Source organism: Bos indicus, chromosome X, assembly GCF_029378745.1.
Source record: "Bos indicus isolate NIAB-ARS_2022 breed Sahiwal x Tharparkar chromosome X, NIAB-ARS_B.indTharparkar_mat_pri_1.0, whole genome shotgun sequence".
Lineage (NCBI taxonomy): Eukaryota > Metazoa > Chordata > Mammalia > Artiodactyla > Bovidae > Bos > Bos indicus.
The window spans coordinates 138,877,923-138,905,872 of record NC_091789.1 but is presented as its reverse complement, the minus strand read 5'-3'; the positions used below and the strand labels follow the sequence as shown (position 1 = coordinate 138,905,872).

The 27,950-nt window shown below is 38.8% G+C and overlaps 1 protein-coding gene across 4 annotated transcripts in view; it reads left to right on the top strand.

The window, feature by feature from the left end:
- GLRA2 (glycine receptor alpha 2) overlaps positions 1–27,950 on the top strand; it is a 207,189-nt gene that overhangs the window by 70,016 nt on the left and 109,223 nt on the right. For all 4 annotated transcript variants that reach the window (XM_070783826.1, XM_070783827.1, XM_070783825.1 and 1 more), the window contains 3 exons: positions 2,037–2,119; positions 6,498–6,635; positions 8,540–8,754. In XM_070783826.1, coding sequence (XP_070639927.1) covers positions 2,037–2,119; positions 6,498–6,635; positions 8,540–8,754 — 436 coding nt within the window. The remainder of the gene's footprint in view (positions 1–2,036; positions 2,120–6,497; positions 6,636–8,539; positions 8,755–27,950) is intronic.

Genomic DNA, 27,950 nt, shown 5'->3' with positions numbered 1-27,950 from the left:
AATACAACATAATTTAATAATTTCACCTTTCAGCTATTGTTTGAAGAAAGGCATGCTTAATAACATAAAATTGATCATCTTCAAATAGCCTATACTTGTCAATATAAATAACATAGAATGAATAAAGAGTTAAAAAAATAGTATGAATCATCCCACAAACCAAAAATAACTACTCTTAATATAGTGCTGTGTTCACTTCTAATATTGAAAACATTTTCGCACGATTGGGAGTACGCTGTACTGTTTTTGTATCTTGCTTTTCCCTGTCATTGTTGTATTGTAATGATTTTGAAGACTGTCAGCATGGATTCTTTGTCTAATCTCACCTCAAATCCCAAATCTTTTCTTTCTTTAAAATAACTGGGCCACTCTTTTATTATTATTATTATTTTGCTTTGGATTGAATGGGTATAACACAAAGCTGAGAAAGGAAAGAAAAGGGAATCAGGAAGGGAGAGCATGACAGAAAGGAAGAGTTCAGGTAACAGTGCAAGAGTCAGAGGGGTCTATGGAGAGAAAAGATATTTGAGAGAAAACGAACAGAAACTTGGAACAGTGAACTTCAGAATAACATGGATTCTAGCATTAGAGCTAAATGGCAATAAGCACCATGTGATTCTACCCCATCATTTGATAGTGAAGTGAAAGTCACTCAGTTGTGTCCAATTCTTTGTGACCCCATGCCCTACACAATCCATGGAATTTTATAGGCCAGAATATTGGTGTGGGTAGCCGTTCCCTTCTCCAGGGGATCTTCCCAACCCAGGGATCGAACCCAGGTCTCCTGCATTGCAGGTGGATTCTTAAGGATGCATGTTTATCGAGTTTAATGTCTTGCTTTGGGGACAGGGACAGTTGGAGGCAGTTCTTGAAAGGGAACACAGATCTGCTGATTCTCAACCTTAATTTCCTTCTTTTAATCTCTGAGGTATAAAAAAACTGAAGAGCAAGAGGTGTGCAGCATTTCCTCGAGGACTAAGAAGGGAAATAGTGGAAAAGAGATGGTGAATTAATCAATATCCTGATAAAAGACTTGATCAGAGGTGGCTGGAGCCTGGAAAGTTAAGGAAAGGGAAACATAGTAGTCCCTCAAGGACACAGAGAAGTGAAGACCATGTACAAGCTACGATCCTCAAATGGCATTTTCGATCCGGAATTACCCACTCCAGATTTGTGAAAATTCTAGAATGAATGCTATAATATACAAATGACCTGTCCATGTAGTTAGCAAATGAAAAGATAGTGAAGTATTTGCCCATTTGATGGAAGGAGAGCCAATACTTGCCACAACCAATTATGCTTATTACATCATTTTTTGTCCTTGAAGCAAAGCCCACCTGTCCAACTTCAAAGCATGATAAACTTTACATCTTTTGGACATCAGTGTGCATAAGAGCCCACTTTCCTGTTACATTATTTCTCAATGTTCTTCTTTATTTATTTAATCACCTAAATTATGTATGTATGTATTTATTTATGTAACTTTAAAGTTTTAGTATTGTAATCGGGGTATAGCCGATTAACAATGTGGTGGTAGTTCCAGATGAACAGCAAAGGGACTCAGCCATACACATACATTTAGCCATTCTCTCCCCAAACCCCTCCCATCCAGGCTGGCACATAATATTGAGCAGAATTCTGTGTGCTATATAATAGGTCTTTGTTGGTTATCCAGTTTTAATACAGCAGTGTGTACATGACCTTCACAAAATCCCTAACTATCCCTTCCCCCCAGAAACCTCTTCTTGATTCTAGAATAAACTTGAGACCAGTGCTGCTGGGGAGGTGACAGTCAGAGACTGGAAGATGGGAAATGGAGAGTAAGAGGTTACAGCAAAATTCTATAGTATTTTAAAAATTTACCAATGACTACTGCTCATTTGAAAATTAGAAAACATTGTCCTGAGTGACAGCTGAGATTTCATCATCTGTATCAGTGTCACTCTACTTAATACCAAATATATTTTTGGTTTGCTTTTCAAGAATCAGATCTCACAAATTAAAAACTTGTTTTCAATTTTCTTTTCTTTGCTAAGGCTCACCTTGACCTTATCCTGTCCCATGGACTTGAAGAATTTTCCAATGGATGTCCAGACTTGTACAATGCAGCTGGAGAGTTGTAAGTCATTACTACTTAAATAACCACCTGCTTGTTTTAAGCAATGACCTGGTTCTTTTCAGTGTGTTATTAAAGAGAAAAAAACCCCATAAGAGTCAATCTATACCTATTTAACAACTCCCGAGGTCCTAAGGGAAGGACAAGGAAAAGTGTGTGTGCATGACTTAAACCCAAGAGCACAAAGACCATTTTTCAAAGTAAAAAGCCAAATAACTTGACCTTCCTCAAAAAACAAGCCTGATTTAGTAAGCTTTTCTTTGAAATGAAAATGTCTCCTGGGAAAATTAAGATTATTAGTCATTCAACCTCTATAATGAATCACTCTCTAGTCAGAAAATTGTATTTCCTTCTATCTTGTGCTTGTATAGACCTTCACTCCAAAGGAATTTTAGAAGGAAGGGATAACTGATTTGAGGACAAGATACAGGGGACTTAGTTCAGTTCAGTCGCTCAGTCGTGTCCGACTCTTTGCGACCCCATGAATCGCAGCATGCCAGGGCCTCCCTGTCCATCACCAACTCCTGGAGTTCACACAGACTCAGGTCCATCGAGTCGGTGATGCCATCCAGCCATCTCACCCTCTGGCGTCCCCTTCTCCTCCTGCCCCCAGTCCCTCCCAGCATCAGAGTCTTTTCCAATGAGTCAACTCTTTGCATGAGGTGGCCAAAATACTGGAGTTTCAGCTTTAGCATCATTCCTTCCAAAGAAATCCCAGGGCTGATCTCCTTCAGAATGGACTGGTTGGATCTCCTTGCAGTCCAAGGGGACTCTCAAGAGTCTTCTCCAACACCACAGTTCAAAAGCGTCAATTCTTCGGTGCTCAGCCTTCTTCACAGTCCAACTCTCACATCCATACATGACCACTGGAAAAACCATAGCCTTCACTAGACGGACCTTACTCCAAGGAGTAAGCGTCTTTTAATTTCATGGCTGCAGTCACCATCTGTAATGATTTTAGAGCCCCCAAAAAATACAGCCTGACACTGTTTCCACTGTTTCCCCATCTATTTCCCATGAAGGGATGGGACCAGATGCCATGATCTTCGTTTTCTGAATGTTGAGCTTTAAGCCAACTTTTTCACTCTCCTCTTTCACTTTCATCAAGAGGCTTTTGAGTTCCTCTTCACTTTCTGCCATAAGGGTGGTGTCATCTGCATATCTGAGGTTATTGATATTTCTCCCGGCAATCTGGATTCCAGCTTGTGCTTCTTCCAGTGCAATGTTTCTCATGATGTATTCTGCATATAAGTTAAATAAGCAGGGTGACAGTATACAGCCTTGACGTACTCCTTTTCCTATTTGGAACCAGTTGTTGTTCCATGGCCAGTTCTAACTGTTGCTTCCTGACCTACATATAGCTTTCTCAAGAGGCAGGTCAGGTGGTCTGGTATTCCCATCTCTTTCAGAATTTTCCACAGTTTATTGTGATCCACACAGTCAAAGGCTTTGGCATAGTCAATAAAGCAGAAATAGATGTTTTTCTGGAACTCTTGCTTTTTTGATGATCCAGCGGATGTTGGCAATTTGATCTCTGGTTCCTTTGCCTTCTCTAAAACCAGCTTGAACATCTGGAAGTTCACGGTTCACATATTGCTGAAGCCTGGCTTGGAGAATTTTGAGAATTACTTTACTAGCATGTGAGATGAGTACAATTGTGTGGTAGTTTGAGCATTCTTTGGAATTGCCTTTCTTTGGGATTGGAATGAAAACTGACCTTTTCCAGTCCTGTGGCCACTGCTGAGTTTTCCAGATTTGCTGGCATATTGAGTGCACCAATTTCACAGCATCATCTTTCAGGATTTGAAATAGCTCAACTGGAATTCCAGTGGCCTTATAGGAGGATGTAAAAATGAGGGGCATTGAGATGACATGGAATAAGGGGATCTCCCTTAGATGGGCAATGGACATACAAAAATAAGGTGAAGGAAATAGAGAAATGCTACTACTTTGTGCCCTTTATGTCCTGGCTCTGATGCCACTGAAATCTCTAACATGTGCCATAAGTTGCTGATGCCTCCAAGGTAACGGAATTTTCAGTCAGCAGACATGAAATTTTTTTCTGGCTTGCTCTGTCAGTTGCTCTGTTTGTAAATGCAGAGAATAGTAAGTGCTACTGACCTACAGGGATGTTAGGAGATTTAATGAGGCAGGGGCAAGAAAATACTTTTAACTTCTTGGTTTAGAAAAATAATAAATGTAAAAAGACACATCAACTATTATTTAAAAAGAGGCGGTGACAGGGATTTCTTCTGATCATTTAAAATCATTGTAGATTTCCCTTGAAACTTTCTACAAAAATAAACAAAATAATGAAACATCTTTGTTTGAAGAGGATGTCAGGGATAAAATGAGAATTTCTGATTTGCAATAGGCTTTATGTATTTATTTTTCCCCATTGCCCCTTCTCTTCAGAAGATAGTTAAGAAAAACTTTTTCTTATGTAATGATTCCTTCTTTGTGTCTTCTCTACTGCTCCAAACTCTCCCCTACCTCAACTTAATACTCAGTTTTTCTATAAAGCAGCAACCATAGCTATCATCTGAGGTTCCTCCAAAGCTTAGTCATGTCTGACTCTTTGCATGCCCATGGTCTATACAGTCCATGGAATTCTCCAGGCCAGAATACTGGAATGGGTAGCCATTCCTTTCTCCAGGGTATCTTACCAGCCCAGGGATCGTACCCAGGTCTCCCACATTGCAGGCAGATTCTTTAACAACTGAGCTACTAGAGAAGCCCCCTTCAAGGCTTAAAAACTCCAATTAGTAAATATGCTTGGTGCTTGCAGGATCTAGAAGTAATGAAATCAAAGAAGCAGTGATGTGTTTACCACTAACTTTGACTGTGAAGGATGGGAAGTGTCCTTTACTTTTCTACCCTCATATTATACCGTTCTCCCCCACATTTTTCCCTCTTCTATTTGACCCCAAGCTGCAGCTTCCAAGTGGCTGACAAGGACTATTACTGTAGCGGTCAGCAAGAAAAGGGTGCTTGGCAAGCCTCTAGTATTTGGTGGAGATATCCAAGAAGTCCTCATACAGTACTGATGTGGAAGAGATAGGGTTGACCGCTCTCTTTGTGGACCATCAATGCTTGTACAAAGCCCTCTTTGTGACTCCTTGCTTGGTTTTAATTTCTGGCTTTGAATGGAAAAGGTGGTCCAAAGAAAGAGGAAAGTAGATTCCAATTAATTTTGCAATTGATTTCTGGGTAGCTTTGGTGAGTCATTACCTTTCAGTAAACAAGAATAAGAATCTATAACCTTAATAAACACGCTGGGGTTACTGGCTAGCCAAAACCTCACATAATAACCCTTGTCTGCCTCACTCTCCTTTTAGAGTTTATATCATACATAAAGGAAGAGGAGAGAGAACTGATGCCTGAAAAAAGAGTAGCCTTCATTTCCAGGGTGCAAAAAGATCCAGGAGTACCTGACATAACAACCTAGTTAGCAGGAGCTTGGAGACTAAGAGCTGACTTTGGTTTACTAAACTGATAATAATCTTACTTCGAATGGTTCAAGAGTCATGTAACAATATGACTATATAACAGAGAATCTGCTTTACTTCGTATTCAGCATTGTGATGAGTAGGCCCCTTTAGCAAGAAACTAGCACTAATGAATATGCTTAATTTGCATATTCTACAACTTTCTCTTAGGTTACCTACCTACAGCCTTTCCCATTTGCTAAAGTAATTGAGGATTGACCATAAGGACTTGAACATAAATTTTCTGAAAACAAAGGTAATAGACCCAAAGAGAGGAGCCAAGTTTGTAATGCAAATATTTTAAGCAGGGCTGTGATGACTCCATGGAGAAGGAAATGGCAACCCACTCCAGTATTGTTGCCTGGGGAATCCCAGGGACGGAGGAGCCTGGTGGGCTGCCGTCTATGGGGTCCCAGAGTCGGACATGACTGAAGCGACTTAGCAGCAGTGATGAATCCAACCTCATTTTTTAAAAAATGCTTTTCATTTCTCATACTGAGACTGGTGCCATGAACTGCATTGTTTTATTGGATAACCACAGACACAGCTCTTTCAAGTAAAGACAATCTTCAAAGCATTTCTGTTTGTTTACTAGTTTGTTCTTCAGAAGATTTAGTGGATAAAGAAGGCAGAGGAAAAATGGACTTTATAGATCCCATTCTCTCATTATACAGAAAAAAATCATTCAGAAATAGCTTTTTATCTTCAATTTCTTTGGCTCCAATGACATGTAGTTGTCATGATGATCACAGCTCTTTCATTAAAAAATGCTCTTGAATTGACTGATTATGTCTGCTTTAGATGACCCCCTTGATTGTTTCTTTACCTGGCTAGACTTTCAAGCTTTCTTGGAAAGATGCATTCAATTTTTCACTATGATTTGTTTGCTCCAGTTGGGTACACAATGAATGACCTGATATTTGAGTGGTTAAGTGATGGTCCAGTTCAAGTTGCTGAAGGATTGACCCTGCCTCAATTTATTTTGAAAGAAGAGAAGGAACTCGGCTATTGCACAAAGCATTACAACACTGGTAAGTTTCCTTTCAGCTGCTAAACTCAAATGGGCTCCATCTGCAGCTTGGCATATATATCATATCACCCTATTTTCTGCATATTGATCAAGAAAGTGGAGCTACAAAGAACTGCCCTGGGCTTGGCTCAAAATCCCTTCAGCACATAAGATGCCTATACCCCTTGGAATGGGTCAGAGAGCACGACAGGTAATTTTTTCAAAAGAGAGAGAGAAGAAAAGAGACTTGGGAATCTTGTGCTATTCTCTTGCTGACCATCTACTATCAAATGACTTTGAGGAAAGATGTATACTTTGTAAGTGGTACAGGAAATGTATAAATTTTGGCCCATTCCCAGCATCCACTCTTGACATTGGCTCCTCAGATCAATTTGCACTTTCAGGACTTCCGTGGGCCAGTGGTTAAGAATTCACTTGCAATGCAGGGGTCAAGGGTTCGGTCCCTGGTCGGGGAACTAAGATCCCACATGCTGTGGAGCAACTAAGCCTGCGTGCCACAACTACTGAGCCTGTGTGCTCTGGAACCCGTGTGCCACAACTAGAGAGACCATGCACCACAACAAAAGATCCCACATGACACAGCGAAGATCCTGCTTGCCACAATTAAGACCTGAGGCAGCCAAATAAATTAATACATCAATTTTAAATTTGTACTCTGCCTTAGTGGAAGAGAGAAATTATAGGTCTTTGCAAACCCAGAAATACAGCTGTTGTACTCTCCAGTCCTAAACAGCGTGCATGAAAATCAGTTGGTGGGAAGCCAGCTGGCTCTAAAAGCCATGCACTGTCACTAGTGCTGACAGACACATGGTGCAAGGGGAGAGTCTGAGGTAGTAGCAACAAGTGGGCATGTTGTTACCAGGAAGATTATTCCCGCTCAGTAAAGTCGACGGCTTTTCCTGGGATTGTCCTGGTCTTTCATATCACACAAGCTGATCAAGGAGAAGCAATTGAGACATGATGGTTTGTTCAGTGACTGCTCAGGGAGTCACTGCTGAGTAAATGGTCCATGAACATTTGTTCTAGAAGTCAACAATGCTTTCTATGAAATAACGAAAATCTGATTCTAAGGTCTTCTTCCTGAGCAAGAAGAACCCAACCCTATCTCTTATCATTTGTGTGGGCTGAGCCAAATTACCTCTGGGCTTCTAATGCCAAGCCAATTAAAAAGGAAGGGAAGTGGTAAGGGGCAGGAACATCTGTCTCTTAATAGTGTGTTAAAAGTTGTAATGTCTGTACATGTACTCTATTTTAGAGGCAATGCAACACTGTAAACAGATTCTAGGTATATTCTAAATGTCCTCAAGTAATTACACAGCAGATTATGAAATTTTTACAGTGATCAGATTAAATTCACAGCTTCTAAAAATGTCTATTTTTCTCTTGCTATTGCTAACATGAAGACAGATATACAATTATCCAAATCCTTTAGGAGCCTCACATGAACTTCACTGCTTAGGAAGGCATGGTTTCAACTATTTCATGTTATATGTTATGTATTAAATGCCATATAGTGTATGGTACACATATACACTGTAGGTTACATATTGTATGCTATATATTACATGCCATAATTCCCACAAAACGTGAATAGTCTCTTTCCACTGAACAGTCTAGAAAATTCTGAAGCTCTGTCTAAACAATCACACTGCAAGAAGCACAGATTTGGAAACTAAATATGCCATATGGTTTTGAGCCAGTGACTCTTTAGATCACTCATTCTCACACTGTCATTTTCATTACTGGTTGAGTTGGAAAAGAGGTGAATTGGGTTTGTAGGGTCAGTGTTTTGTGCAATCTTTCAAATCCATCTTTAAGGTTCTTTTTTAATAAAAATAAAGTGGGAGGCTGGAATGGGAAAGATGATTTCAAATTGGCTTTTAAATCATCATTTCCTGTTTCCAGGAAAGTTTACCTGCATCGAGGTTAAGTTTCACCTGGAACGTCAGATGGGATATTATTTGATCCAGATGTACATCCCCAGTTTGTTGATAGTCATTTTGTCCTGGGTCTCTTTTTGGATAAACATGGATGCGGCCCCTGCCAGAGTTGCACTGGGCATAACGACAGTCTTAACAATGACCACCCAGAGTTCAGGCTCCAGGGCATCTCTGCCAAAGGTAAGAAATCCCCTCACTTGACAAGTGACCTGAGAAGTTTGTCAAAGGTGTTACGGGCTGGAGAATTCTGTGAAGACAGAAATGTTTGCTCCTGTGCGGCACTGCTGGAGCTGCAAATGTAGTAAGAGAATGGAAAGCTAAGTTTAAGAGCATTAGAGTTCTTAGAACAAGGGGGGATCTTTGCAATCAGATTAATTAGGGGAAAGGAGATTCAGGGTTGAGAGAAAAGAGGAATGAGTGGAGGAAGAAACATGGCTCAGGAATTCTCAGAAGCCCGTGAGTACTTTTGACCCCATGTTGTTTACGAGGCATGAAGCTTGCAGGAATTGGAGTAAGATTGATACAACTTATGTTGTATTGTCAAGTATTTATTGGGGAGGCTATTGTGATTCATATACTCAGTGAAGTCATTTACTGTAATAAAAGATTGAATTTGTTCTTGTTTAGTCACTGAGTTGCGTCTGACTCTTTTGTGAACCCATGGACTGTAATTAAGCTACTGCAAATTTACACAGAAAAGCCATATGCAATGAGTGTACATAGGAAATGAACGTGCAGTATTAGGGTGCAGCAAATCAGATATCTGTTTGTTCACTATGCCTTAATTTACCTTAATGGCTAATAACATTACTATTTTGAGTAACATAACAGAGTAACATAATAGAGAATAACAGTGGAGTCACTGAAGATGGTAAAAATTCTGGCAACTGTGGCAGGTTTACAAAGAAGTATGGAGTGGATATTAGGGGCAAAAAGACATTTTGAAGTACCTCGAATAATAAATCATAATGGTTGCCTAATCTATTTTTATGTAAGAGTGGCCGTCTGCACTTGTAAATATTTCTCAGGAAAATAATGATAAACATCCTGCTTGTGAAATGCCTCAGCACCTCAGAATGTTCCTATGTATATTTGCCCCTTTCACTGAGTACATTGAGTCATTAGCCTCAATCTTCCAGGACTGTGAGTTCAATTTAGTATTCAGTATACACTGTCTCATACTGGTTTAGCAGTTACTACAAAATCCAGTTCCAGAAAGTAACTGAGATGTAATCCTCTATCTTTGCCGGCTTGGGCTTATGTTTAGTTGTGCTGCAACTGACACGATAAGAAATGTTATATCATGTTCCACATTATCGCCTGTGTTGGAAGATAAGATGACATATGGAAGAGTTCTGTGGCTTTAATGGAGTTTGGTTGAATAGTGGGGAAATAGTTATACTAATTTTTCAAGTTTCATGCCTCCAAAGATAAATACTAGATAATGTATGCTAATAGAGAAAGGAATAGATCTGTCTCTGATACTTTTTTACTTTATAGGATAACAAATAGTACAAAACGCTTATGTCATATTTCTACTGGAATACAGATGTCAGAAATGGTAACAGCTTTTTTTTTCAGCTACATAATCACATATTAGTATTGCCTAACATAAATTTTAATCCAGTCTGTGCCTCCTCCCAAACAGGTTGATTTGTTTATTTCCCATTATTTATTAGTTACCGCCATCACTGTTTGCCATGCCATTTAACGTTAGGACACACAAACATATCACACAATTTAATAGATAAAGTATTGGTGGTACACTGCAAACAGATAATGTCAAAACAAGATATTTAGCCTCCAACAACTCATTGATACAAAAAGAATAGTCATTTATTTCAAAATGGGAGCTTGAGATTTTATAAATTTGTTATTCATTCTTATTAGCCATTGTGATTTTACATCACGGTCAAAACTATTGCTATAAAGGAGACTAATCAAGATGGTAGAGTAGGAGGACATGGAAGTCATGATGTATTCATTTGCCATGAATACATCAAAAATACATTTGCATGTGGAACAATATTCATTGAAAACTAAATGGAAACTAGCAGAAAGACTCTTGTACAAGCAAGGCTAAGAAAGATACATATGGAATCGAGTAGGAACAGGAGAAAAACAAGTCAGGGCCCATGACCCTGGGAGGGCTCTCAGAGGAAAAGAGAGATTACATGAACAAACACCAACACCAGCTTTGGGGAGTGAGCAGTGAAAACCACGGACTGGATGCCCCAGTCCGGGGGTCATACACAGAGTAGATGAGCCCTCTTGGCTGCTTGGAGGACACTGGGACCAACAGGAGGTCTGTAGGAAGCCTGGTCTCTGCTCCTGAGGAGTGCTTGTGCGCTAGCTTGCCTCGGGGTAGGGCAGTGAAGATGGTTAGAGGACTGCTCCAGGGGCTGTTTCCCACAGCTGCTTGGTGTTTGCTCCAGCAAAGCTTACTACATGTCTCAGTGTAGTATGTGATCTAGGGCTGCCACAGCCAGGGATAAAGCTAGGCCAAGGGATACAGAGATGACCTAGTCCCAGGGCAAAGGATGGGTGACGCAGCAGTAACTACTGTTGGCACATACTCAAGCATCGTATCAGAAGCAGCCCAGAACTCTGAGGGCGGCTACTCCACCACAGCTGACCCGGATACACAAAGAGAGTACACACTGGCCCCTCCTGCCCTTCAGTGCAGCTCCACAAAAGGGCGGCAGGGGCACAGACTGGGGGAACTGATCAGCAGTGAGGGACAAGTGGGACTTGGACCTGAGGCTGCATCTAAGCAGATAGAAATAATTGCTGGCACCTGCACAGGCAGCACGGAGAAGGCGATGGCACTCCAATCCAGTACTCTTGCCTGGAAAATCCATGGACAGAGGAGCCTGGTGGGCTGCAGTCCATGGGGTCATGAAGAGTCGGACATGACTGAGCAACTTCACTTTCACTTTTCACTTTCATGCACTGGAGAAGGAAATGGAAACCCACTCCAGTGTTCTTGCCTGGAGAATCCCAGGGATGGGGGAGCCTGGTGGGCTGCCGTCTGTGGGGTCGCACAGAGTTGGACACGACTGAAGTGACTTAGCAGCAGCAGCAGCAGCACAGGCAGCACATTAGAAACAACTCAAACTTCTGTCTATGGCAAAAATGAGCTGAGAGGGCTCACATGGGCTTCCCTTCTTCTGCAATTTCCATCTCTGGGGCGAAAGTCCCAGTGCTGGGAAAGGGAAAAGCAGACACCTAAATGGAACAGAGCCAGCTCAGGTCCAACCCACAGGGCTTCTACTCCAGCTACTTGGAGGGCAGGCCTGGCCATTGAGTAGAAGGAAAGTCCCAACTCACACCCAGCTACAGCTCTAGCTCCTCTGTCTCCAGCCTCATATCAACATAATAGCTACCAACATAATAGCTACCAGCACAACTTGAGGAAAGACCTCGCTTATGTCCAGATCAAATCTGCTCTCTCTCCAAAGGCATTAGGCACACACAGTCTGCATAGGGATGCTTCCATATATGACACCTCTTCCAGACTGGAATAGATAACTGTTTCACTTGAATTCATACAGGCAAAGAAAGTTAAGGAAAACAATAAAGCATAGGAACTACTCTCAGTTGAAACAGTAAGAGAAAAACCACTGAAAATACATAATTCAGGTCAGGTCAGTTCAGTTCAGTTGCTCAGTCAGGTCCAACTTTTTGCAGCCCCATGGACTGCAGCACGCCAGGCCTTCCTGTCCATCACCAACTCCTGGAGCTTACTCAAACTCATGCCCATTGAGTCGGTGATTCCATCCAACCATCTCATCCTCTGTCATCCCCTTCTCCTCCCGCCTTCAATCCTTCCCAGTATCATGGACTTTTCAAATGAGTCAGTTCTTTGCATCAGGTGGCCAAAGTATTGGAGCTTCAGCTTCAGCATCAGTCCTTCCAATGAATATTCAGGACTGATTTCCTTTCAGATAGAGTGGTTGGATCTCCCTGCAGTCCAAGGGACTCTCAAGAGTCTTCTCCAACACCACTTTCAAAAGCATCAATTCTTCAGTGCTCAGCCTTCTTTATAGTCCCAACTCTCACATCCATACATGACTACTGGAAAAACCATAGCCTTGACTAGATGGACTTTTGTTGGCAAAGTAATGTCGCTGCTTTTTAATATGCTGTCTAGGTTGGTCATAACTTTTCTTCCAAGGACCAAGCGTCTTTTAATTTCATGGCTGCAGTCACAATCTGCAGTGATTTTGGAGCCCCCCAAAATGAAATCTGTCACTGTTTCTGCTGTTTCCCCATCTATTTCCCATGAAGTGATGGGACAAGATGCCATGATCTTCATTTTTTGAATGTTGAGCTTTAAGACAACTTTTTCACTCTCCTCTTTCACTTTCATCAAGAGGCTCTTTAGTTCTTCGTTTTCTGCCATAAGGGTGATGTCATCTGCATATCTGAAGTTACTGATATTTCTCCAAGCAATCTTGATTCTAGCTTGTGCTTCACCCAGCCCAGCGTTTCTCATGATGTACTCTGCATATAAGTTAAATAATCAGGGTGACAATATACAGCCTTGTCATACTCCTTTCCCAATTTGGAACCAGTCTGTTGTTCCATGTCTGGTTCTAACTGTTGCTTCCTGACCTGCATACAGATTTCTCAAGAGGCAGGTCAGGTGGTCTGGTATTCCCATCACTTTAAGAATTTTCCACAGTTTGTGGGGATCCACATAGTCAAAGGCTTTGGCATAGTCCATAAAGCAGACGTAGATGTTTTTCTGGAACTCTTCTGCTTTTTCAATAATCCAACAGATGTTGGCAATTTGATCTCTGGTTCCTTTGCCTTTTCTTAAACTAGCTTGAATGTCTGGAAGTTCATGGTTCACGTACTGTTGAAGCCTGGCTTGGAGAATTTTGAGCATTACTTTACTAGCGTGTGAGATGAGTGCAATTGTGTGGTAGTTTGAGCATTCTTTAGCTTTGCCTTTTTTGGGATTGGAATGAAAACTGACCTTTTCCAGTCCTGTGGCCACGGCTGAGTTTTCCAAATTTGCTGGCATATTGAGTGAAGCACTTTCACAGCATCATCTTTCAGGATTTGGAATAGCTCAACTGGAATTCCATCACCTCCACTAGCTTTGTTCGTAGTGATGCTTTCTAAGGCCCACTTGACTTTGCATTCCAGGATGTGTGGCTCTAGGTGAGTGATCACACCATCGTGATTATCTGGGTCATGAAGATCTTTTTTGTATAGTCCTTCTGTGTATTCCTGCCACCTCTTCTTAATACCTTCTGTTTCTGTTAGGTCCATACCACTTCTATCTTTTTTGTGCCCATCTTTGCATGAAATGTTCCCTTGGTATCTCTAATTTTCTTGAAGAGATCTCTAGTCTTTCCCATTCTATTGTTTCCCTCTATTTCTTTGCACTGATCACTGAGGAAGGCTTTCTTATCTCTCCTTGCTATTCTTTGGAACTCTGCATTCAAATGGGTATATCTTTCCTTTTCTCCTTTGCTTTTGGCTTCTCTTCTTTTCACAGGTATTTGTAAGGCTTCCTCAGACAGCCATTTTGCTTTTTTCCATTTCCTTTTCTTGGGGATGGTCTTGATCCCTGTCTCCTGTACAATGTCACGATATTCCATCCATAGTTCATCAGGCATGCTGTCTATCAGATCTAATCTCTTGAATCTATTTCTCACCTCCACTGTATAATCATAAGGGATTTGATTTAGGTCATACCTGCATGGTCTAGTGGTTTTCCCTACTTTCTTCAATTTAAGTCTGAATTTGGCAATAAGGAGTTCATGATCTGAGCCACAGTCAGCTCCAAGTCTTGTTTTTGCTGACTGTATAGAGCTAGAGATACTCTTTTAATTATTAAAATACATAATTAAATAGAAATAAATAATTGACCTGATAAAGAATGCTGCTGCTGCTAAGTCACTTCAGTCATTTCTGACTCTGTGTGACCCCATAGACGGCAGCCCACCAGGCTCCCCCGTCCCTGGGGTTCTCCAGGCAAGAACACTGGAGTGGGTTGCCATTGCCTTCTCCAATGCATGAAAGTGAAAAGTGAAAGTGAAGTCGCTCCGTCGTGTCCGACTCTTAGCGACCCCATGGACTGCAGCCTACCAGGCTCCTCTGTCCATGGGATTTTCCAGGCAAGAGTACTGGAGTGGGGTGCCATTGCCTTCTCCGGATAAAGAATGCAAAGCATTGCTAATAAGAATGTTAACTGAATTGAGGAAAACAATAGATAAATATAATGAGAATGTTAATAAGGAACAAAGAATATAAAAAAAGACTCAATCAGAAATAAGGAATTCAATAATGGAAAATAAACACACTAGGAGGAATGAAAAGCAGACTGACACAGAAGAATGATAAGTGATCTGGAAAACAAAGTAATGGAAATCACATAAAAGAAAACAAATTTTTAAAAATGAGAACAGTTTATGAGATCTCTGTCTTAGCATTAATTGTACCAATATTCAAATTATAGGGTTCCCAGCAGGAGAAGAGAGAGAAGGAGATTGAAAATGTATTTGAGAAAATTATGGCTAAAGACCTCCCAAACTGGTGAAAAAGGAAAGAGATATCCAGGTACAGGAAGCACAGATAGTTCCAAATAGTATACAACTAGACAGATATATCATAATTAAAATGGCAAAACTTAAAGACAATTTTAAAGGCAGCAAGATAAAAACAGACTCATATACAAGGAAACTTCATATGGCTATAAGCTGATTTTTCTGCAGAAATATTGCAGGTAAGAAGAGAGTTGCATGATATATTCAAAGTGTTGAAATGGAAAAACCTGCAACCTAGGATACGCTACCCAGAAAGACTGCTATTAGCATCAAAGGAGATATAAAACTCCTCAGAAAAGCAAAAGCTAAGAGTTCATCAATACTAAACCTACTGTAAAAGAAATGTAGAAATGTTAAAGGGTTTTCTCTTTGAGGGAGATGGGAAAAATGTAAGAATCTATAGAAAATTGAAGTTCCAAAACGAAAGGAAAGGAAAATATATAGTAAGGATTGAGGATCTACCACTTAACTAAGCCAGTACAAATATTAAAAGACAAAAAATTGTAAAAGCAACTATAACTACAATAAAGAGTTAAAGGGATAAACATGAAGATGTAAAATATGACATTAAAACACAAAATGTTGGGGAGAGGTGTAAAAAATGATCTTTTAAATGTGTTTGAACTAAAATGCTTATCAGTTTAAAACAGGTAGATTTGGTTATAGGTCAACATATATGAACCCCATGAAAACCACAAATAAAAAACCTACAACAGAAACACAAAAACTAAAAAGAAAGAAACATAAGCATATTATTACCAAAGAAAATCATCAAACCACAAGGAAAAAAACAAAAAGAAATAACCAGAAAAAACTATAAAAACAGCCAGAAAATAAGTAATAAAATGTCAACCAGTACATATCTATCAATAATTACTCTAAATGTTAAAGGACTAAATGTTTCACTCAAAAGACACAGAGTGGCTGATTGTATTTTTTTAAAAAAACAAGACCTATCTTCATGCTGCCCATAAAACTCAGTTCAGAACTAAAGACACACACAAGGCTGAAAGAGAGGAAATGGAAAAAGACATTTCACGTAAATGGAAATGACAAGAAAGGAGGCAGTAGTAATACTCATATCACACAAAATAAACTTTAAAACAAAGGCTATAACAAAAGACATAGAAAGACATTATAAAATGATAAAGTGATCAATACAAGAAGATATTACACACATTAACAAATATGCATCCAATAAGGGAACATCTATACACACAAAGAAATACTAACAGAAATAAAGGGAGAAATGGACAATCATACAATAAGAGTAGGGAACTTAAATGCCCCACTTACATCAATAAACAGATCATCCAGAAAGAAAATCAATAAGGCAATAGTCATCTTAAATGACATGATAGACTAGTTAGAGTGACTAGATATCTACAAGAAATTTCATGCCCAAACAGCAGAATACATATTGTTTTCAAGTGCACATGGACCTACTTCGAGGACAGATCACAAGCTAGGCCATAAAATAAGTCTCAACAAATTGAAAAGGACAGAAATTATTTCAAGCATCTTTTCTGACCACAACAGTGTGAAGTTGAAAATCTGTTACAGAAAGAAAAATGAGAAAAGAACAAACACGTGGAGACTAAAAAACATGCTACTAAAAAACTAATGGGTCAATGAAGAAATCAAAGAGCAAATGAGAAAAATGAATCAAGATAAATGAAAAGGGACACACAACTTTCCACCACAACTTTCCAAAATCTATGGGATGCAGCAAAAGCAGTTCTAAGAAATTTATACCAATACTGGCCTTCCTCCAGAAATCAGAAAAATCTCAAATAAAAAAACACAGTCTACCACGTAAAGGTATTAGAAAAAGAACAAAAAAGCCCAAATTCAGCAGAAGGAAGGAAATAATAAAGGTAAAAGGGGAAATAAAAATAGAGACCAAAAGAAAATATCAAAGAAAGTGAGAGCTGGTTTTTCAAAAAGATAAACTTGATAAACTTTTAGCTTGTTTCACCAAGAAGAAAAGAGAGAGGACCCAAATAAACGACACAATAAGTGAAAGAAGAGAAATAATGGACAATACCACACAGGTACAAGAATCGTAAGAGAATACTACCAACAGTATATGCCAACAAATAGTACCTCAAAGAAAGGACAAATTTCTAGAAGCATACACCTGCCAAGACTGAATCAAGGAGAAACAATTTGAAAAGACCAATAACGAGCAGAACCATTAAATTTGTAATTTTTAAAAAAACTAGCAAACAAAAGTCTAGGACCAGATGGCTTCACAGGAAAAATCTACCAAACATATAAAGAAGGGCTAATACCTATGCTTCTCAAACTATTCCCCAAAACTGAAGTCGACAGAACACTCCTAATTCAATCTATGAAGCCACCATTACCCTTGGTTCCAAAACCAGAAAAAGACACTGCAAAGGAAGAAAATTCCAGGCCAATATCACTGATGAACACAGATGCAAACATATTCAACAAAATATTAGCAAAATGAATCCAAAAATATATAAAAAGGATCATATAGCATGATCAAGTGGGATTTATCCCAGGGGCTTAAGGATATTTTAATACTTGCAAACTAATCAATGTGATACACCACATTAGCAAAAGGAAGAATAAAAATCATATAATCATCTCAAATAGCATTTGAAAAAATTCAATATCCATTCAGGATATTAATAAAAACTCTCATCAAGGTGGATATAGAAGGAATATATTTCAATATAATTAAAAACCATTTATGACAAACCCACAGGTAACAACATACTCAATGGTGAAAGATTAAAAGCCTTTATTTTAAAATCAAAAATAACAACATTCATTTATGATTAAAAACCCTCCAGAAAGCAGGCATAGAAGGAACATACCTCAACATAATGAAAGCCATATATGATAAACCCACAGCAAATATTATCCTCGATGGTGAAAAATTGAAAGCATTTCCCCTAAAGTCAGGAACACGAAAAGGGTGCCCACTCTCACCACTACTATTCAACATAGTTTTGGAAGTTTTAGTCACTGCAATCAGAGAAGAAAAAGAAATAAAAGGTATCCAGATTGGAAAAGAAGAAGTAAAACTCTCATTGTTTGCAGATGACATGATCTTCTACATAGAAAACCATAAAGACTCCACCAGAAAACTACTAGAGCTAATCAGTGAATTAGTAAATTTTCAGGATATCAAATTAACACACAGAAATCCTTTGCATTCCTATACACTAACAATGAGAAAACAGAAAGAGAAATTAAGGAAACAATTCCAATCACCATTGCAATGAAAAGAATAAAATACTTAGGAATAAATCTACCTAAAGAAACAAAAGACCTATATATAGAAAACTATAAAACACTGATGAAAGAAATCAAAGATGACACAAATAGATGCATGTCCTGATGAAAGTGAAAGTGGAGAGTGAAAAAGTTGGCTTAAAGCTCAACATTCAGAAAACAAAGATCATGGCATCTGGTCCCATCCCTTCATGGCAAATAGATGGGGAAACAGTGGAAACAGTGTCAGACTTTATTTTTTTGGGCTCCAAAATCACTGCAGATGGTGACTGCAGCCATGAAATTAAAAGACGCTTACTCCTTGGAAGGAAAGTTATGACCAACCTAGATAGCATATTCAAAAGCAGAGACATTACTTTGCCAACAAAGGTCCATCTAGTCAAGGCTATGGTTTTTCCTGTGGTCATGTATGCATGTGAGAGTTGGACTGTGAAGAAGGCTGAGTGCCGAAGAATTGATGCTTTTGAACTGTGGTGTTGGAGAAGACTCTTGAGACTCCCTTGGACTGCAAGGAGATCCAACCAGTCCATTCTGAAGGAGATCAGCCCTGGGATTTCTTTGGAAGGAATGATGCTAAAGCTGAAACTCCAGTACTTTGGCCATCTCATGTGAAGAGTTGACTCATTGGAAAAGACTCTGATGCTGGGAGGGATTGGGGGAAAGAGGAGAAGGGGACGACAAAGGATGAGATGGCTGGATGGTATCACTGACTCAATGTATGCGAGTCTGGGTGAACTCTGGGAGTTGGTGATGGACAGGGAGGCCTGGCGTGCTGCGATTCATGGGGTCACAAAGAGTTGGACACAACTGAGTGACTGAACTGAACTGAACCATGTTCATGGATTGGAAGAATCAATATAATGAAAAAGCAATCTATAGATTCAATGCAATCCCTCTCAAACTACCAACAGTATTTTTCAGAGGACTAGAACAAATAATTTCACAATTTGTATGGAAATACAAAAAACCTCGAAGAGCCAAAGCAATCTTGAGAAAGAATGGAACTGGAGGAATCAACCTGCCTGACTTCAGACTACACTATAAAGCTACAGTCATCCAAACAGTATGATACTGGCACAAAGACAGTAATAGAGATCAATAGAACAAAATAGAAAGCCCAGAGATAAGTCCATGCACCTATGGACACCTTATCTTTGACAAAGGAGGCAAGAATATACAATGGAGAAAAGACAATCTCTTTAACAAGTGGTGCTGGGAAAACTGGTCAACCACTTGTAAAAGAATGAAACTAAAACACTTTCTAACACCATACACAAAAATAAACCCAAAATGGATTAAAGATCTAAATGTAAGACCAAAAACTATAAAACTCCTAGAGGAAAATATGGCAAAACACTCTTAGATAAATTACAGCAGGATCCTCTATGACCCACCTTCCAGAGTAATGGAAATAAAAGCAAAAATAAACAAACGGGACCTAATTAAACTCAAAAGCTTTTGCACAATGAAGGAAATTATAAGCAAGGTGAAAAAACAGACTTCAGAATGAGAGAAAATAATAGCAAAGAAGCAACTGACAAAGAAATAATCTCAAAAATACACAAGCAGCTCATGCAGCTCAATTCCAGAAAAATAAATGACCCAATCAAAAAATGGGCCAAAGAACTAAACAGACATTTATCCAAAGAAGACACACAGATGGTTAACAAACACATGAAAAGATGCTCAACATCACTCATTATCACAAAAATGCAAATCAAAACCACAATGAGGTACTATATCATGCCAGTCAGAATGGCTACTATCAAAAAGTCTACAAACAATAAATGCTGGAGAGGGTGCAGAGAAAAGGGAACCCTCTTACACTGTTGGTGGGAATGCAAACTAGTACAGTCACTATGGAGAACAGTGTAGAGATTCCTTAAAAAACTGGACATAGAACTGCCATATGACCCAGCAATCCCACTGGGCATACACACCGAGGAAACCAGAATTGAAAGAGACACGTGTACCCTAATGTTCATCGCAGCACTGTTTACAATAGCCAATACATGGAAGCAACCTAGATGTCCATCGGCAGATGAGTGGATAAGAAAACTGTGGTAAATATACACACTGGAATATTACTCAGCTATTAAAAAGAATGCATTTGAATCAGTTCTAATGAGGTGGATGAAACTGGAGTCTATTATACAGAGTGAAGTAAGTCAGAAAGAAAAGCACCAATACAGTATATTAACACAGATATATGGAATTTAGAAAGATGGTAACGATGACCCTATATGTGAGACGGCAAAAGAGACTCAGATGTAAAGAACAGACTTTTGGACTCTGTGGGAGAAGACTAGGGTGGAATCATTTGAGAGAATCTCATTGAAACATGTATATTATCATATGTGAAATAGATCACCAGTCCAGGTTCAATGCATGAGACATGGTGTCAGGGCTGGTGCACTGGGATGACCCTGAGGGATGGGATGGGGAGGTAGGTGGGAGCAGGGTTCAGGATGGGGAACACATGTACAGCCATTGCTGATTCATGTCAATGTATGGCAAAAACCACTACAATATTATAAAGTAATTAGCTTCCAACTAAAATAAATAAAATTTTAAGAAAAGAACAAAACATCCCTGCTGCTATTTTGATCTGGGACGCTGAGCCTCCAGAACCATGAGAAAATAAATTGCTCCATTTAAGCTAAAAATAAAATAAAATAAAATCAGAAACAAGACAAGGATGCCCAGTCTCCTCACTTTTTTAAACATAGTATTGGAAGTGCTAGTAACAGTACTCAGATGGAAGGAAGCAAGAACAAGCATCCATATTGGAAGGGAAAAAGTAAAACTGTCACTTTTTGCAGATTATATGGTACTTTATGCAGAAAATCCTAAAGTATCCACCAAAAAACTAGTAGAATAAAAAAATAAATTCAGAAAAGTTGTAGGATACAAGGTTAATATATAGAAACCTGTTGCTTTTCTATACACTAATAATGAACTATCAGAAAGATAAAGAAAAAATCCTATTTAAATCACATCAAAAAGAATAAAGCATCCAGAAATAAAGCTTAACAAAGGAAGTAAAAGACCTGTACTTTGAAAAGTATAAAACAATGATGAAGGAAACTGAGGATGATATAAAGGAATGGAAAGACATCCAAAAACAAATGCTGTGATATCATACTCCCTGATTTCATATAATATGACCAAGCTACAGTAAACAAAACATCATGGCATTGGCACAAAAGCAGACACATAGATCTGTGGAACAGAATAAAAAGCTCACAAATAAACCCAACATACACAGTCAATTAATCTATGACAAAGTAGGCAAGAATGAACAATGGAGAAAACACAGTCTCTTTCATAAGTGGTGGTGGGAAAATTGTACAGCTACACATAAAAGAATGAGATTAAAACATTTCATCACATCATATGTAAAAATAAACTCAAAATGGATTAAAGTCCTAAATATAAGACCTGAAAACATAAAACTCCAAGAAGACTCCAAGGCAGAACACTCTTTGACATAAGGCATAGCATTATTTTTTTTGGATCTGTCTCCTAAGGCAAAAGAAATAAAAGCAAAAATAGACAAATGGAACCTGATTAAACTCAAAAAAGCTTTTTCACAGCAACAGAAACCATAAACAAAACAAAAAGATGACTTACTAAATAGAAGAAAATATTTGCAAGTGATATGATTGACAAGGGGTTAATATCCAAAGTAAATAAATAGCTCATATAACTCAAGATAAAAAACTAAAAAACACAATCCAAAAGTAGGCAAAATACCTACATAGACATTTTTGCAAAGAGGAAAAGCATATGGCCACCAGGCACGTGAAAAGTTTTTCCACATCATTAATCATCAGGGAAATGCAAATCAAAGCCACAATCAAAACCTCACACCTGTCAGAATAGCTAGCATCAAGAAGCCTACACATAACAAATGTTGGCTGGTGAGGATGTGGGGAAAAGGGAACCCTCATACACAGTTGGTGGGAATGTAAATTTGTGCAGCCACTAGGAAAAACAATATAGGGCTTCCTCAAAAAACTAAAAATAGAACTACCATGATCCAGCAATTTCACTCTTAGGTGTATATCCAGAAAAAATTAGAAAACACTAATTCGAAAAGATACATGCACCCCAATGTTCATAGCAGCACTATTTGCAATAGGCAAGATATGGAAGTAACATAATTGTTCATCAATAGACAAATGGATAAAGAACATATTATTCAGTTGTATAAAAGAATGAAATTCTGCCATCTGCAGTAATGTGGATGGAGCTAGACAATATTATGTTTAGTGAAATAAGTTAGAGAAAGAAAGACAAACACTGTATGACATCACTTATGTTTGGAATCTTAAAAGTAAAACAAAGGAATGTATGTAGAACAGAAACGGTCTTACAGATATAGAGAACAAACTAGTGGTTATCAGTGGGGGGAGGGAAGTTGGTGGGGGAAGACAGAGTTATGGGATTAAGAGATTTAAAATACTATGTATAAAATCAAAAAGCAGCAAGAATACATCATACCTCACAGGGAATTCTAGTCGTTATGTTGTAATAACTTATAACGGAGTGTAATCTATAAAATATTGAATCACTATGCTGTACACATGAAACTAATATTTAAATCAAGTATATTTCAATTAAAAAAATGCTAAATAAGTGGTCACTGATTAGTCATCTTTGTATGAGAGGCAATCAGGAATTCAGATAAACCTAAACAGAGTATAATAAAAACAATTTTTCATTCGGCTCTGAACTCATCATGATTATCCTTTTGCTACCACAGGTTTATCTTTCTATGTGTATTTTTATTAGGCTATTATTAAACATGGTTGGCTCTCAACTGACTGTGGGGAGATGTGACTCATATGGATGACAGTGAGAAAGGAAAATGGGATAAAAAATGAATCATGGAAAACAAAGAATTACTTACATACACACGCTCATTCTAATTTATACACATAGCAGTCCCTGAGAAAGTGCTTCACTCTACTGATCGCACAATTCCTCCAGGGCCTATGGCAATGCCCTATACAGAAGAGGTATGTGCATTGCACTATCTTATCTATAACAAGTAAGACATGCTTGTTATAAATAAGACAGAAAACACAGAAAATATCATTGACATTAATGAACCAGTATATAACCATTAAGATTTAGATTTATGTCCTTCAAGTATATTTTTCCATGTACATTTGTAGCCAAACCTCACACACGCACAAACAGAAAATTTAGATCAAAGTTGTATACATTTCTATATATTAATATGTGCCACTTCAAATCGATCATGACTATATTTGCAGTAACTTAACAGTAAATTTGATGTATTCAGTTCAGTTCAGTAGCTCAGTTGTGTCTGATTCTTTGCGGCCCCATGAACTGCAGCACACCAGGCTTCCCTTTCCATCACCAACTCCCTGATCTTGCTCAAACTCATGTCCATCGAATCGGTGATGCCATCCAACCATTTCACCTCCTGTTGTCCCCTTCTCCTCCTGCCTTCAATTTTTCCCAGCATCAGGGTCTTTTCAAATGAATCAGTTCTTTGCATCAAGTGGCCAAAGTATTGGAGTTTCAGCTTCAGCATCAGTCCTTCCAATGAATATTCAGGACTGATTTCCTTTAGGATTGACTGGTTTCATTTCCTTGCAGTCCAAGGGACTCTCAAGAGTCTTCTCCAACACCACAGTTCAAAAGCATCAAACCTCCAACACTCAGTTTTCTTTATGGTCCAACTCTCACATCCATATATGACTACTGGAAAAACCATAGCTTTGACTATACCAACCTTTGTTGGCAAAAAGTGTCTCTGCTTTTTAGTACAATGTCTAGGTTTCTCATAGCTTTTCTTCCAAGAAATAACGTTTTATCATTTCATAGCTGCAGTCACCATCTGCAGTGATTTTGGAGCCCAAGAAAATAAAGTCTCTCACTGTTTTCATTGTTTCCCTATCTATTTGCCATGAAGTGATGACACCAGATGCCATGATCTTAGTTTTCTGAATGTTGACTTTTAAGCCAACTTTTTCACTCTCCTCTTTCACTTTCATCAAGAGGTTCTTTAGTTCTTCACTTTCTGCCATAAGGGTGGTGTTATCTGCATATCTGAAGTTATTGATATTTCTCCTGGCAATCTTGATTCCAGCTTGTGCTTCATCCAGCCCGGCATTTTGCATGATGTACTCTGCATATAAGTTAAATAAGCAGGGTGACAATATACAGCCTTGACATACTCCTTTCCCGATTTGGAACCAGTCTGTTGTTCCATGTCCAGTTCTAACTGTTGCTTCTTGACCTGCATTCAGATTCCTCAGGAGGCAGGTAAGGTGGTCTGGTATTCCTATCTCTTGAAGAATTTTCCACAGTTTGTTGTGAGCCACACAGTCAGAGGCTTTAGCATAGTCAATGAAGCAGAAGTAGACGCTTTTTTTTTTTTAATTCTCTTGCTTTTTCTATGATCCAATGATGTTTCCAATTTGATCTCTGGTTCTTCTGCCTTTTCTAAATCCAGCTTGAACATCTGGAAGTTCTTGGTTCACGTACTGTTGAAGTCTGGCTTGAAGAATTTTGAGCTTTGCTTTTTTTTTTTTTTTTTTTGAGCTAGCTTTGCTAGAGTGTGAGATGAGTGCAATTTTGTGGTATTTTGAACATTCTTTGGCTTTGCCTTTCTTTGGGACTGGAATGAAAACTGACCTTTTCCAGTCCTGTGGCCACTGCTGAGTTTTCCAAATTTGCTGGCATATTGAGTGCAGCACTTTCACAGCATCATCTTTCAGGATTTGAAATAGCTCAACTGGTACTCCATCATGTCCACTAGCTCTGTTCATAGTGATGCTTCCTAAGGCCCACTTGACGTTGCACTCTAGGATGTCTGGCTCTAGGTAAGTGATCACACCATCATGGTTATCTTGGTCATTAAGATCTTTTTTGTACAGTTCTTCTGTGTATTCTTGCCACCTCTTCTTAATACCTTCTGCTTCTGTTAGGTCCATACCATTTCTGTCCTTTATTGTGCCCATCTTTGCAAGAAAAGTTCCCTTGCTATCTCTAATTTTCTTGAAGAGAATAATCACCATTTATTTTAACATCTGGAATATTTAAGTTTCTTTCCTTTTTTTTTTTTTTTTTTGCATTTCGCCATGATGCTATTTTTTTTTTAAATATTTAATCTGAAACTGGCTCTTTTACTCTCCTCCTTCACCCTCATCCAGAGGCTCTTTAGTTCCTCTTCACTTTCTGCCATTAGAGTGGTTATCACCCATATATATGAAGTTGTTGATATTTCTCCCAGCTATCTTGATTCCAGCTTGTAATTCATCCAGCCCCGGCATTTCTCATGATGTGCTTAGCATATAGGTTAAACAAACAGACAGCCCTGTCATACTGTTAGAAAGAAGTACTGGTGTTCATATTTTCATACAAAGCCCAAACTACTAAGGATACAAGACAGGTTCTCCTAGTAACTCTTACTGTCTGATCCCAGGGCAACTTGGAGTTTCAGCAGCTCAGCAGATATGACATGTGGAGGAGGTGCCAACCTCTTCCCTTACTGTGATAGGGGTGAACAACCTTCTCCTCTCTTCCCACCTTTAGAAGAGTAGGGAAAATGCCATAGCACTGTCAACATCCACAAATTCCATTATTTCAATTAATTCTTTTCAAATGTCTAGTCTTCCATATTACAGGGTGTCAGGTATAAAAGTCTCTAGATAGCAGTTCTTCTAGAAAGTCCTGCATCCTGAAAGCATATATGTAGATTCTCCCTTCACAGTGAGGCTTTCATAGAAATTCCGAAAAAATAAGCATCTCCAGCTCCAATGCTATTATCCTTATAAAATAAATAAATATGTTTAATTTTAGAGTTTTAGCCCTGTGAGGGCAAGGACTCTGTTGATTTGTCCATGTTTACATATCTACCATTTAGTACAACACCTGGCTCATAGGAGGTGCTCAGTAAAGAGTTGGTTAGTGAATGAATAAACAATGTTGAAAAGGCTTGCAGTCAAGAGGTATTCCAAGTATAATTTAATTGGTGGTTCATTCATCCATTCATTTATTCACCTTAACGTTTATCGAATATCTCCCCTGTGCTATTCACTGTGCTAGGGGCTGGGGAAACCAAAGATTAAAAAAGAAAAAAATAGTCCTTGCCCCTGCTCAGGGGCCTATAATCTGGTATGCCAAAGACAGATACGTGGAATGTTGGTTATTAAACAATGTGGAATACAGGACATCAGTGAAAATGCCTAACTTATTAAATGGAGGAGGATGAAACAGAGAGAGAAGAGGGAAGGAGATGAGGGGAAGGGAGCCAGAGAAGAGGGAAGGTGCAGTACTAGGAACATGACCTGAAGGAGGGATACTTAACTGAATCTATGAAGCCAACTAAATAGGTGAAGTAGGAGGAGGTAAAGGTCATTCCAGGCAATGAGGTCTTTACTATTCATAATATTTGGGCTACACTTATAAAACAAGCTTTCTGAGAAGACAATCTGGGCAGGTTTCCAACATGCTTCACGAATTTTAAACACATTTCAAGTAAGAAATTGTGTTTATTGAATCCAAGTTAATTTCCTGCCTTTCTGCCAACCAAAGCTTTTTGTAGTTTTTATTTAGTTTGGTGTTTAGAAGTTCAGTCTCCTCCCTCAAAAAAGAAAAATGAAATAATGGCATGATATCTGTTCCATAGGTACTTTGCCATTTGAAACTATAAAATTGGTTTTTGAAATATACATTTTTTTTTTTTTACCAACCTCCAAGAAGAAGTTCTGCTGGTTATGTTCTAACAGTTCAGAGCATAGAACCCCTAGAGGCAGACTAAAGGCTGGGTATATTGTTGTCTTTTTGACCCACAGGAAAATATCAGGATGAACTGAATAGAAGGCTGTGAGACATCAGGCAGGCTTTGAGTGTGGCCAAGTGGAGTTAAACAATTCTTTTCCTTTATGCTGTTTGTTATTACAGCTAAATGATTTGCAGCCACTTGTAAGCATGTCTTGAGTCTAATTTGTGGCTACAGCCAAGAGGCTATAGAGCTGAGAGAAAGCACTGATAGGGGACAGTTGGGATGCAGCGTGCAGGTGACTCTGACAGGTCCATAACCATCTCCTTGGGGCAAAGTTCCAGAGGCATTATCCTTAGCCATTATTAATCAAGATGCCCTATTTCCTATATAAGGAAATTTTGCCTTACTTTTCAGCCATCTGGTCAACTAAGACCAGCTGGGCCATTTCAAGAAGCTGCCAAACCCAGGCAGCTTGGAATTTAAAACAAGAGTCCTGCCATGTTTGGTCATGCTTTATTCCCCATAAGAATGTTTCTATCAAGAGACTATAGCAAGAGAAACTATGAAAGCAGCAAGATTGATACCTACAAAAGTTTTGAGATAATGAGTTTTGGAGGATGTCTGTTTTAACTTAAAAAATAAAGATGAATGCTCCTAATCCCAAGCTAATTGGAAGGAATTTCCTAGGTCACATTGGTATTTCTGAAAGAGGCGGGGAACAATTCTGTTTTGAGAAATCAGGATTTTACTGAGCTCTTGGATAAAATATTGAAAAG